At 37.1% G+C, this 13,516-nt stretch overlaps 1 protein-coding gene across 10 annotated transcripts in view; it reads left to right on the plus strand.

Annotated features, from left to right (window-relative positions):
• The window catches only part of LOC117394465 (zinc finger protein 521-like), a 192,046-nt gene that overhangs the window by 150,936 nt on the left and 27,594 nt on the right, over window positions 1–13,516 (plus strand). For 7 of the 10 annotated variants that reach the window (XM_059016596.1, XM_059016581.1, XM_059016589.1 and 4 more), the window contains one exon: window positions 3,766–3,897. In XM_059016596.1, the coding sequence (XP_058872579.1) occupies window positions 3,766–3,897 (132 nt within the window). Of the gene's footprint in view, window positions 1–3,765; window positions 3,898–13,516 lie in introns of those variants that run through there. The other 3 variants (XM_059016620.1, XM_059016624.1, XR_009320156.1) reach the window with 2 other exon arrangements.

Below are 13,516 nucleotides of genomic sequence, written 5' to 3' on the forward strand. Positions count from 1 at the left end.
TTGGAGGAATTAGAAACTTTCATTGCACTAGTATATGCCCGTGGAGCATTTGGTGCCAGAAGCCTATGTTACTGTTGATAGCTGTGCCAAATGCGCAAAGACAGTCTGCAGTAAGTGCACTGCATATTTTGAAAAGCACTGGATCTGTGTGATTGTGCCAGCACTTAGACTTTGTAAACGATTGTAAATGAAGCCGATTCTGTTCAAATGTTTATTTATTCATGTAATTTCGATTATAGTATGTCTGTGTAAAAATGAATAGCTTCAGTTGCGTATATGCGCTTTGTTATGTAGGCAATATAAACCCATTTATTTTACAATTTTTTAATACTTATTTACATTGTTTCAGTTGTACAGTTTTGTATATACATGATATACTTGTATATACAAAAATGTATTTTCAAATATTTGTTTATTTCATTTTTGACCATTTTTTAAGTTGCGCTTTATGTATTATGTCTGTATATAAACACATTTCTGTTCAAATGTCCGATTATTTACAATGTTTCGGTTGTGTAAATGCTTTATATGATGTTCCTGAATAAAATTACGACTTATATTCAATTTGTTCATCCTTTCATTATAATATTTATGTTGTTTTTAATACGCCGGTCAAATTGACTGGTCATGGTTGTTCTAGTTATGCCTATAAACGCAGTTGAAATGAAAGGATGACGCAATGTGGGCTACTCCAGACCCAACATATTTGTTTTCTTTTTCTTTGACAAGTATGTAATACACAGTCTGCACTGTACTGTCAAGATGGCATAAACCACAGCTTGTATGATTCTGACAGAAGCACCTAAGTTAACATGTGAGACAAGGGCCCATGAGTTTTTTCTAGTGAAGGACTTGAGTGGCTAAACCTGCAGAGCAACGCTGCTGAATAATTTTCCACTGTAATCCATTTTCTCCCCAACTAGCTAGAAAGGCTCTGAACTGTATAGCATTTAAATGTTTAATACAAGTTTGAATGAACTTGCTTTTTGCTGGACTAGATACTGATGAAGTACATATATCAAAAATTGAACATGCCCAAAGCATCATTATAATACAGTGTTGTAGCCTTACAAATATTTTATAATTTTGCAGAAGATGGCAATTAAAATTAAGAAGAAAAAAAGCCTGGGCTACTGCCATAGTTCATAATATTATTGATGGGTAATTTAAGTTGCATTCATGATCTCCTGTACCTTTGGGAGGTCCAAACTCCAGTCTCAGTGTGAAGCAAAGCAGCTCAGATGTATTGACAAGAGATGTTTTACAGCTACCAATGTTGTTTCCAAGTTTCTGTTTGCCATAGGCAGTTGATCAAAAGTGAAATGTGATGCTCTGGGTCAAGGTTTTATATATATATATATATATATATATATATATATATATATATATATATATATATATATATATATATATATATATAACATTTGTCTTTAACCCCAGGCAAAATAAAAGGGCAATGTGTTTGAGCTTTCGTTCATATGAAGGGGAAGCTTATGCTAGTTTATCTCTCTCTCTCTGTCTCTTCACCAGTGAGACAATCCACCCTCCAGCCTCACCCTGTGGCTGCCAACTGCCAGGCTTGATAAATTAAGGAATGTTGGCAGGAACGACAGCAGGGGCATAGCTGGAGCCTGTCACAGTGGGGGAGGGAGTGAGAGAGGGAGGTAACATGAGCTTTATAACAGACATGATAAAGTAAAATCTGTCAATGCAGGAATGTGGAGGTATTCTGTATGTCTCACACGCAATGGTCATCTTAAAACGTGACCATCAAATTGTGCAGAGGCAGGACAGACATTTTAAAGTTTTTGTGCTTTTTAGTTACTGTAAGATAGTAGTAGTAACTGTTGTTTCTTCTCATACTTTTTTAGTTGTTGTGAGGTAGCATGGCCTCATTGTTAGAACAGCCACTGCTTGACTGTGCAACCTTGGACAAGACTATCAACCTCTTTTGTGCTTCAATCCTCTTAGCTGTAGAATTATTTGGACTCCACTGTGAATAACATATAGAGTCAAAGCTGAGCTGTCCTTGGAAAATATTTTCAAAATAATGGCTACAAACAAGTAAAGAGCAGGGCTAGGGCTTTTCACATTAATCACTTTCAATTAACTTTTGAAAAAGGCAACAGTAACTATTTGTCAAGGCAGGGTGCAAATTGTATCATTAATGTATTCATTTTCTCAATAACTTTTTTTTAGTTAAATTGTACAAACATCAAAATATCATTCTATTAAACACTGAGGGACATATTTTCAAAGTGTTTACTTCTAACTTTACTTCTTTTTTTAAAGAGCTAAATCACTGTTTATTTTACAAACCTAAAACAAGACAACTAAGTTATATATTTAAAGTTCTCTTAAGATGTTTTCTCCTTTCAATAAATAGGCATTCATTAAACAATGGAGGAAACACTGAAAATAAGGCCCTCAAAGTAATACTGAAGAAAAGTTTTTTTTGTTTTTTTTAACATTAAAATATACTCTAGTTATACTGCAGTTAGGTGCAATCCAGTTTACATTTCAGTTTTCTGTAATATAAAAACTGTTGATAAATGTAACTCTTCAGTGAAACTGTAGTCTAACTACTGTTTTGTTGATTAGGCTAATTTACAGCACTTTTATAGCAGTTTAAATGGAGTTGGTTTTCACAAGGGAGACCCCAAGAAATGTGCTTTCTTTGCCTAATGAAAGTGTGACCAGAAACAAATCCCCTTGTCCTACCATCACCAGAAATACTCTCAGCCTGTTTATTCCTAAACCATTCATGGTGACTTAGCAGCATTCTGCAATGCATCTCAATGGGTTTACTCTGCTGGCAGTGCCGTTCTGCTCTTCGATGGGAGCCACGCTGCTGAGTGCCAGCCTTTGTCCCCGGGCAATACATATTTTTAATCAAGTAGGATTTACTAACACACAAACAATGCGGACACACAAACAAAAACACAGCACACAAATGCCCACACCTGTAAGCCGCCTTGGATAAAGGCAACTGCCAAATAAAAAAATAATAATAATTAAAAGAAAATAATTAGTATTAAATCCTGGGATCAAGCTCACCCCCCAATTAGAAGCTTGCCGATTAAGTAAGTCTAATATTAAGGTTTCTACTTCTGCTTTCTTTTCACTGAAATAGTTTGCTGAATCAAAATACAGTACTTTAAAAAAGCCTTTTTTTCTTTTACTGTGGACAGTTTTTTTTCTACCATTACTGTGGGCTCTTGACAGCTTGAGAGTGCTTGTTAGTATACCAACACCGAAGGTTACTGATAAAAAAGACTGCTGCTGCTTGCTTGTTCTTTGATGCTTCTGCACTGATAGACATACCAAGTGAAACCATTTGACATATTGTAATCAATAGAGTTGTCAACTTTGACTTTTGATTTGATTTTTTTCCCTTTCACTGTGAAGTCTTTCCACTGGTTTTCAAAGAGGCAGAGAGAGCACATACAGTATCAAACCTTTCAAACATTACTGTTCCTTACTTTAATTTTCTTTAGTAATTTGCAAATCTTTATAAATCAAGTAAATCATTTTGCAGACTAGCAAGTAGCCAGTCTGCAAAATCTAGGTGGGAGCACTCATGTCTTTTATTCTAACATCCCAGTTTGTGGCCTTATAATATATTAGGTTTCTGTATCCCTCTTTAATGTTCTGTAAATACAGTAGGTAGCTGCAGATGTTCAACTGTCTGGTCTGTTGTCGTTTTTTTCCCTCACTGTCTTTCATTCAGCATGTTAATAAAGTGCAGTTTTTTTTTCTTAACAGAGGAAGGCTTGAACCACGAGTGTAAACTCTGTAACCAGACCTTTGACTCACCAGCCAAACTGCAGTGCCATCTAATAGAACACAGCTTCGAAGGCATGGGGGGCACCTTCAAATGCCCTGTCTGCTTCACAGGTAGGTCTGCAAATATGCATGTTTTCTTATTGTAAATGGGGAGCTTTGTACAGAAAGCTTTAAGATGTGGCTTCACTTTTTTGTATTGTAACTTCCTGAACAAACAGATGATTGAAATTCAGGATTTGAATTTGATATGGAACAGTCTTTATTCATACCCTTCAGGGAAAAAAAGTAATAAGTGCTGTACATGTTTGTGTACAGCACTTATATACTGATATTTCTATACAGTCTGCCCCACTTTATCGGGACGCCTCTGGAGATGTAAAAATACCCTGCATAAGCGGCTGTCCCAACTAAACAAGAGGAATTTGAAAGGACCTTAGTCACACTTATATTCATAATTCATGCCCAAGAGAGAAATATTTTTTAATGTTTTTTTTTATTTCTAAATGAAAAGAAAAATAATGAAATCACATCACATTATGAATAAATGTTTAATACATTATTTAAAAGTCAATAGTTTTTTTTTTATTCCTAAACAAAATTAATCGCTTTTTTTATTTCTAAGTTAAATGAAAAAAAATAAAATCACATCTTATCGCAAGGCGAGACACCTGCGATGTTGACACGTCAACTTTCTTTGCCACAGCAGCCTGAGAAACCACAGGAGACTCCAGCTCCTTCAAGAGTTCAATGTGGTTTACGCAATTTACTCATGTCACAGCGTAATCATGTACTCACTGCACTGTGCTATGCAAACCTGTCTTGCTCTGAAAAGTGAAAGTATTGTATCCCAATTAAACGACATAAATCGCATTGAGAAGAACTATTTTCTGTCCCATTTAAGCAGAAATCCTGATTATCACCGACTGTATTGATAAATGACTGATTATTGGGATTTTTGAGTTATATTAAATTAATAGTATGTTATTTTAGAGATAGGGGACATGGTGCATGTTGAGATACACCTCTAGACACCTCATTCAATAATGAATAAAAATGTAATGTTCAAGGCCTGGGTATTTTATTATGGATGACACTTTACAATGTGGTTATTCATGTGAAAATAAGGGTAACGGTTGTGGTTTTATGATGTCAGAGTGTCAGAGCAAGTGTGCAGTGCTTTCTGAATTAATAATTGCTTTATTGGAGATTCCGCAGGGAGTGTCATAGTGGCATTGGCTGTTTCTCCACATTGCACTTCAGCAGGGCTGGCCTTGGTCCTCCAGAGGTCGGTAGCTTGCCAGCATCTGCTCTCGTGCCTCTGGGCGTATAGAGGCAATAGGTGGAGGACACCCACTAGCCTTCAGTGCTCCTGAGCTGTTGTGGGGAATAGCTGTAACTAGACATTCTAAATTGGGGAGAAAACCTAAATAAAAAAAATCATAGTTCAGTTCCTACATAATTATCCCCCATCTCAATGCATATCCTTGGTGACAGGTATAAACAGCAGTGGAGGTTCCTGTACATGCTTAAGTCTTGTATCCATTTGTGATTAATTATGTATTTAACCCTTGTTTTTAAATTTGCATCCCCTGGCTAATGCAGGGTCATTTGACCAAAAATAGTTTGTGCTGTTGCCCAAAATATGATGAATAACTTTAATACACATTTAAAATAATAAAGAAAACTAGATATTAACTGCAGTTTTCACTTTACAGTGGAAAGCTGTTCCTCTTGAGATAAAAAAGTGACTTCCAGAGAGCAATAAATTGCAGCACACACTGTGTCATTTTTTCAACCCTCGGGGCAACAGTTTTCTCAACTGTAAGCCTCAATTCTAGTATTCAGCTGTGATTTCCTTAGTTGCTGTCTGATTTAGCGACCAACGGTATGCCACAGCAGTGCGTGTCAAGACATCTGAGAGAAAAAAAACACAGGGTTAAAATAAAGGAGAAAATGTGAGCAACCAGGCAATAACAGGGATAGAAATGCAAAAGCCAGTCAGATACGTAGCTAGGGTTTCCCTTGAGGACTCCTGAAGGACAGAATGGGAGATTGTAATCTAAAACTCCTGAGGGACTGGGGACACTGACACCTGGTCTGGTATACATAATAAAGAGAACCTTGGCCAAACCTAACCTGATCTTGTGCACGGCGCAATACATTTTAAAGTAAAATACTGAGGGGATGTGGGGAAAAATAAGGACATCATATTTTACAAAGGGAGGAAGCAGGCAGGCATAATGAGGTGAGAAAGACAGCATTACTAGATGGTTAGGGTGACATACCCAGGGCAGCAGGGGTCTGGCTCCCTCCTGTTCACTTGTTGGCAATCACAATCTGCATTGTAAAAAGGTAATATTGAATGCTACTCTTTTATATGTACACATATACAATGAATAGCCATCTTCAAAGAATACATTTAAATTAGGTTATTACGGAATTGTTGTCATGTAAAAGCAATTCCAGTCAGTTCCATTTTCATCTTGGCTGGTAAACATCGCATTATTGTATTGTAAATATGTGCCTGCTAAATAGGACAGATAGTTTGCATACTATATTTATCATTCGTGCGTGCGCAAGTATCTCCTTCTAAACCGTGTGTGCGTACATTTGAACAGAAAGTATATGATTTCTCAACACAGACATTTGTGTGGGAATGTTGGCAGACTCACGTACACTCTGGACCAATGCGTACGATTGTTTCCTTGTGTTAGAATGATGGAACTGCAAGATAAGATCAAACTCCTATTACATCTGCAGTCAGTGCAATATGTAAAATAATAATGTTCTCTTTAGGGTTATGAGTATTGCTGAAATTGCAATGTTTGTCACATATCATTCTTAAAAAAAGTATTGCCATTATATATACCAAATATTCTATTATTAATATTGCTATTAATATTTAGACAGTAGTACCACCACCACCATGATTATTACTTAATAAGCAGAAGGTGACTCCCTTGTTTCAGTTGTGCACTGGTAATAACAGATGACATTAATATGATACTGTAAGTCATAGCAGATGTGTAGGCAATTAAGAAATAAATGTTTTTTTTCTATAAATTCGCATACGGTAATACATCAAACATTTGAAAATGGTTGATCTCACACTTCTGGAAGACAGTCTTTAAAGGAATGTGCGAGATGTTGGGTCTTAGGTTGCACAGATACATCCTATTGCTACTCATATTCATGTTCTGGCCACTGGTAGCTTTTAAAGGCAGATCGGAGACATAACTGGAGTTTCACATGCCTCTTTTAGCGCACTGATGTCTGGGGTTTTGGACTCGATTTATTTCACTCTGTCCTCTGTACATTCAATTTCCCTACAGGGAAGAACAGAAGATTGGAGTAAAAAGGCATTTTCATTCAGTTGCTGGATTCCCCAATACGAATCGGTGCTATAGACTGCACTCATGTAGCAATTAAAGCACCAAGAGAGAAGGGATTTAATTTTGTGAGCGTGAAACAGTACCATTCAACTAATGTACAGGTTATATCTGATGCATGTCTCTGTCTACTAAATGCTGTGGCTAAATGGCCAGGCGGAACCCACGATCAATTTATTCTTCAAAACAGCAGTGTGGGCACTCGCCGAGAAAACTGAACAGTGACAGATGGCTACATTTACCACATATGGCTATACAGGGGTGTTTGAAATGCAGATTTCCACATGCGATCAACTTTAGTAATATTTTAGATTTATTAGCACCTATTACTTAGAAACATGCGTACAAGTGCCTTACGCAAGATTGATAAATCAGGATTGAATTATGCGTTTGACAATTCTAAGTTTTATACGTACAAACAAATCAAGTCATTTATTCACGTATGAATAAGTCGTTTTCATGGGTAAGAAAATAAACTGGAGTTTACATTTATATACATGAGAAGAGTTGTTAGACTGACATGTAAATGTATACAATAACACCTGTTTCTTTAAATGTACGATATGCAAATTCTCAATACTTTGCTCCATTTCTGATGTCAAAATTAAATCTGAATTAGTATGGGACGACCACCTAGAAGTAGAAACACACAAGTGACACAAATGACAGGCTTGTTGTTGATTTAAACACTTCCGCCTCTGTGTTTTGGGGAGGGGAAATGTCTTCACATGGGGTGGATGATATGACGTCATCGGGCACACACCAGAGTTCAGGGGCTATGCGGGCGCATACAGGGCCAAAGCTGTCTCGGCTTTGCTCAAATGGGTGATCTCAGAATCTTTTAATGTGACCGAGTTTGAGTCAGCTCAGGTCCGAGTTGTGCGTGTAAACGCACTATCAGTGTAGAATTGCAATGCCAGGCATACCTGTGCCTTTGCTGTTCAGATTAAAGGCTTGCATACTGGTTCTCTTAGTGAAAGACATAAATAATAAGGAACATTTGCACTGGATTCAGCCAGGCACAGTGTAGGCAGGAGTATTCCCATAAAGCTCCCCTAAAGCATAAACTACATTACTTCCCCTGCCATTCAGTCCTGAGACGAAAAACTGTGACCAATTGGGCATTTCTTTTGTGATGTAGACTGCTGTCCACTGAAGGCTTATTTGACATCACTAAAATCATTTCACGTTTCTTTTTGGTAAGTGGTGTGTTTACATGGTATAATTAAACAATAACTACAGGGCGCATCGATTATACAAGGAGATAGCATTATTAAGAGTGGAAGGAGGGAGGCACTTGGTTCATCCTGTAGTTACAACCACTATATGGCAAGTGCTTTGATCTTTTCTTAGTTATGTTCCTCTGCTCTTGTTCATTCGGTGATAGGTTGCTATATTATGCTATCAGTGGAGAGCTTTTTTTGCATAGCAGAAGCAGACCGTGTATTGTATATCGCAGAATATCCTAATGAAAGTCTATAGCAGAGTTCCACATGTCATGTAATAAATGGTATGATATATTCTACAGTGTCATTTTAGGGTCAAGGTATTATTTTTGAGAAGGGACAGTCTGATAGAGATACGACAGGCTGAAAAAGGGTGTGTTATATGTGTTTAACATAAAGAACAATTTGACAGGAAAACAACAACTCTAAATAATAATAATAAAATAGCATTATTGAAGTCAGAAAGAAAGAGAAACCAAGTGACACTTAATTACTCTAGAAGGAAGTTATGGAAGAGAAGGCAGTCTCAGTTGGTCAACATGGGTTAAAAGGGGTTGTCATGGTTTGTAAAAATAGAGTGAACATGTGAGGGTGGGGGAGCTTGCTTGGGTAAGATCAATGGGCACTTGCCTCTGTTCTCAGTTTTAATGATTCCCTTCATCCCCCTCCCTAGCCACTCTCTCCTCTCTCTCTCTTTCGCTGTGGGTCATATTCACAAAGCAGTTACTACCATGCGAACTTAACACCATTTAAAAAAGAAAACAAAACACTTTTTTGTTAAAAAGATTCTAGTAAAAAAAAGTTATTTTAAGAGTTCCCACCTGTCCTTCCTTAGTTGTTTCTTGCCAGTCCTGTTACATTAGCAGTTTGTTATTTATTTTACAGAAACATGGTGCAAACTTAGATTTGGGAATATGTCCCTGTCTTGAGAAACAAATGTCAGTCAATTTCCAGTATGAGGAAGTGAGTACTTGTATTCTGCACACCAGGGGTCTCTAGCCCTGTTCCTGTAGAGCTACAGGGTCTTCTGGTTTTTGTTTCAGCCGAGCTCTCAGTTACTTAATTGCACCAATTATTGGCTTAATTGGTCAAGATTAACAGGTGTTGCAGACCTGTAGCCATTGATGATGTAAAGACACCTAGAAAACCTGCAGAATTCGAGCTCTCCAGGACCAGGCTTGGCGATCTCTGCTGTACACTGTATCCAGGGGTCCTGTGCCTGCGTCAAGATAATGCCTTTTAGATTGCTTAATAAATTGGCAGACTAGCAGTGCTTTAAGTTTATGGTCCAAGTCATGCCAGGCACTATGCTGGGTGATGAGAGGGTTGAAAGCCCCTTGAAAAATGACAAAGTGACTATTGTACCCAGAGTAGGCTTGACAGGTGTCAGATGTAGGGGAGCCTGCAGCTATGACAGCCTGCCTTTTCCAGTAGGAGTTGCTACAAGGGTTGTCTGAAAATTGGGATTGGGGATGTGAATGGAAAACCGAGAAATAGTTTTGTCAGTGATAAAAGGTATTCTTGTTTTCAGTAGTGTCACTGTACTGAGCCACCTGTCACAGACCTAGTAGTTTCCCCCCCCCAAAAAAAAAAAAAAAATTACAAAATTTGAAAACCTGCAAATATGCATATGAATGAAAGTCTCTCAGTATAGATGTACTGTATTTGTATCTCATGGGTGCCTGTATGGCTTCCTCACAAGTGATTAAAGTTCCTGCTGTACGGGGGATTCAGTTAATCTCTGCCACACAGCAAATCGACGGAACAGAAAAAGTGAAATGAACAAGATAATTATCACTTGGTTACATACTGTATACAACTTATACAGCTGGTATCACAACCCCTAATTTGGACTAATCTTGCACTACCATACCTAAGGTAAGATTATTGTAATATGTGGTTCAAGATTAGTGCTAACCAGCAGGGTCTGCAAAACCAGCCAATAGTTTAACGTTTTACATAATTTTAAAGAAACCTGAAACCTGCTGCTATTACTCCATCTACAGTATATATGAGTTATACTTATTACTAGCTGATTGTATAACTAAGTTATTCTTTAGTATGTTAGTATGAATTCCACAATTTCAACTGGTTTCTATGTACCGCATTAAAAAAAAAAATTGGAAGACCTTTTTATATTTCAGAACTGGAAATGCATTGACTATTCATAAGGGATTTTGATTGTTTATGGGTTTTTCCACCTCAATACCGTTTAAGAACAAACTCAGGAAACCATGGCATACTTTTTTCACAGATGGCTTTATATTTTGTAGAGAGCAAAGCTTGCCCCCCTGTCCGTCTCCCTTTCTCTTGGTAACACAGGGCACTGCAAAAGAACAGGGTGACTGATTGCATTATTGTCTATCGTCTACACAGGAAATCAGTCTTGTGCCAGTTGTTCTGACACCTCTGTATGAGCAAATTAGTAGCCCACCAATCTGCTAGCCCCCAGCTGATCTTGGGAATTTAAAACACTTTCTGTGAAATTAGGCTTAAAGCTTCATTTCATAATCTAGAGACGCAGAGCATTAATTATGTATGTTATAGACTGATGATTTAATACAATAAAAAAGAGAAAAATGTGAAAATACAAAAGTGGAGTTTAGCATAAGCTAGAAATAATTCAAAAATCACAAAGAATGGAGCAGACAAAAAAAGCAATATTAATGTTGTCTGTGATAATTAGTTATGTTTGTTATTAATGTTGTCTGTGATTATAATTAGTTATGTTTGTTATTAGTTATGTTTGTATGATGGGGCAGCAGTGTGGAGTAGTGGTTAGGGCTCTGGACTCTTGACCGGAGGGTCGTGGGTTCAATCCCAGGTGGGGGGACACTGCTGCTGTACCCTTGAGCAAGGTACTTTACCTAGATTGCTCCAGTAAAAACCCAACTGTATAAATGGGTAATTGTATGAAAAAATAATGTGATATCTTGTAACAATTGTAAGTCGCCCTGGATAAGGGCGTAGGCTAAGAAATAAATAAATAAAATAAATAAATAAATGATGGGTAGGTAGAGAATTGATTGCCGGAAAGGTAGTGCCAAAATAAGTGTGCAAAAAAGGTGGACTTATTTTTATTATTATGTAAACCATGCCAATGTAAAACAATTCTGGCATGTTATAGTGCATGTCACCGAAGTAGAAATCAGCTTTAAGATATTGATCCTTTTCTGTGTATGTGATGAGTGATGTGCATAATAATTAAGGAATGCAGTTTTAGATTTATTCTCAAGTTACAGATTCTGAATGGCTTGTCATTTTTTTCATTAGGCTGGTGTCAAAGACATATACCTGCACCCCATAATCAGCTCGCATTTGCCAAACAGATTGATATTGTAGACATAAAGGGTTTTTTTTCAGGTCACAGTGCACCAGGCATCCATCATTAGTCTTTGCTGCCAAGCCGACTCTGCATGTGGCATATATAATTTAATTATTAATAGTATGTCTCCCAGGTAAACTGTTATACAGTCTTTGGGCCTTGTTTTGTAGTCATTAAAACTGGAACATGTTTATATTATTGAAGCCCTTGCATTCAGTACCCAATGAGACTTTACCCACAGTTTGTGTTCTATTCCGTTTAGTGCCCCAATGTAGCCATGGGGAAAGGTTTTAAAATTTAAATGAAACCATAAATACTAACGTTACCAAAGTATCAATGCCTCAGAGGCTTGGTGTTTTAAACAGCAGTTCTTAAGCATATGGGTTTATGGGTCTTTGATAACACATATCATGTTTGAAGTTCTCCTTGGAGGATACAGACAAACTTTCCAAGTTTAACAGTATGGGCTATTGCTTAATTAAACCAGTGATATTTTTACTGCTAGGTATATCAATATGTGAATTGCAGTCACTTCATGACATGTCTCCCTAAATGACGTTTACAGTTTTCATGAATATGTATGTTATAAAAAGTATTTAAAATCTAGACAAATGATAAATGTTTGCCAGTGGTTTGATGAGATTGTTCCTGTTGAATAAGCGGACTCTGAAACATATGTGAAAAGGTTCTTCTGTATGAAAGTAGATATTTTAAGACTTCGACGAAGGAATTAGGCTGTGTTCACACTGGGTTCGTTTAGAGGGTTTCGTCCAAACTCGGTACTGTTTGGTATGTTTGGTGTGAAGTGTGAGCAACAAAGTCTGCTTGGGAAACGAACCATACCGAGTCCACCTAAAGAGTTTGGTCCGCTTGCTAAAACTCAGTTGTGAACAACTGCAGGACCCTTTTGCACATAGGAAACTAACTATACAAGGTAACCTGACCCTGAAGTAAACATTTCGCTAGTAGTTTAGTTCATATTCTGAGGAAACAAGTAGAGCAAAAAACAAAATGTCTCGTGGAATTACATTAGGGTTACCAGACACCCCGAGAAAACTGGGATTGTTTTCAGCCTTAATTTTGTGTCCTGGTCGGAAACAGTAAAAATGTTAAATCGTCCTGATTTTGCAATTATATCACTTTTCAAAAATAAAATAAAGAATTTTATGGATTATTCACTTAATCATAAGTCATAAATCAGTATTTAAATGGTAATAGCTAATCTATTTTTAATGTGGCTTTTTGTACATTTGTACATGTTTTGACATGTTATTATATACTGTCATTTTAACGGAGTTGCTTTGGCTTCAGTGAATTGAAAAAAAAAGCCCCAGTTTTTCACTCTGTAAATCTGATAACCCAAAACTACATGGACAGTGCGAGAAACTGAAGCTCTGATAGAAATTTGGTCAGACACCAAAATCCCAGCCAAATTGAACAAAACTCACACAAATAGTAAATATATTTATTCTTTTGTGAAATTAGGATAATTGTGCAGTATTGTGTAACTGAATACTGTAGGCATTCAACAAATGTATTAATTAAATTAGCAAAGTGCTCCCCCAGGTCCCACGCTTTCTTCCACAGCAATATGATAGAATCGCAAACTGGAGCAATACATCAATAGCTGCCATCTTTCAAGATACCAAGATGCCTTGCAGGATATTGTAAACATCCGGTTCACAGACCATGTAAACAAACAGAGTGCAAACTGCATTGTGAACACAAACGAACTTGGTCCTGAAAAAAAATGGAAACTTTAGCTCACATCCAAAGGGGCCTTGCACATT

The sequence above is a fragment of the Acipenser ruthenus genome, chromosome 3, assembly GCF_902713425.1.
Source record: "Acipenser ruthenus chromosome 3, fAciRut3.2 maternal haplotype, whole genome shotgun sequence".
NCBI classification, from domain to species: domain Eukaryota; kingdom Metazoa; phylum Chordata; class Actinopteri; order Acipenseriformes; family Acipenseridae; genus Acipenser; species Acipenser ruthenus.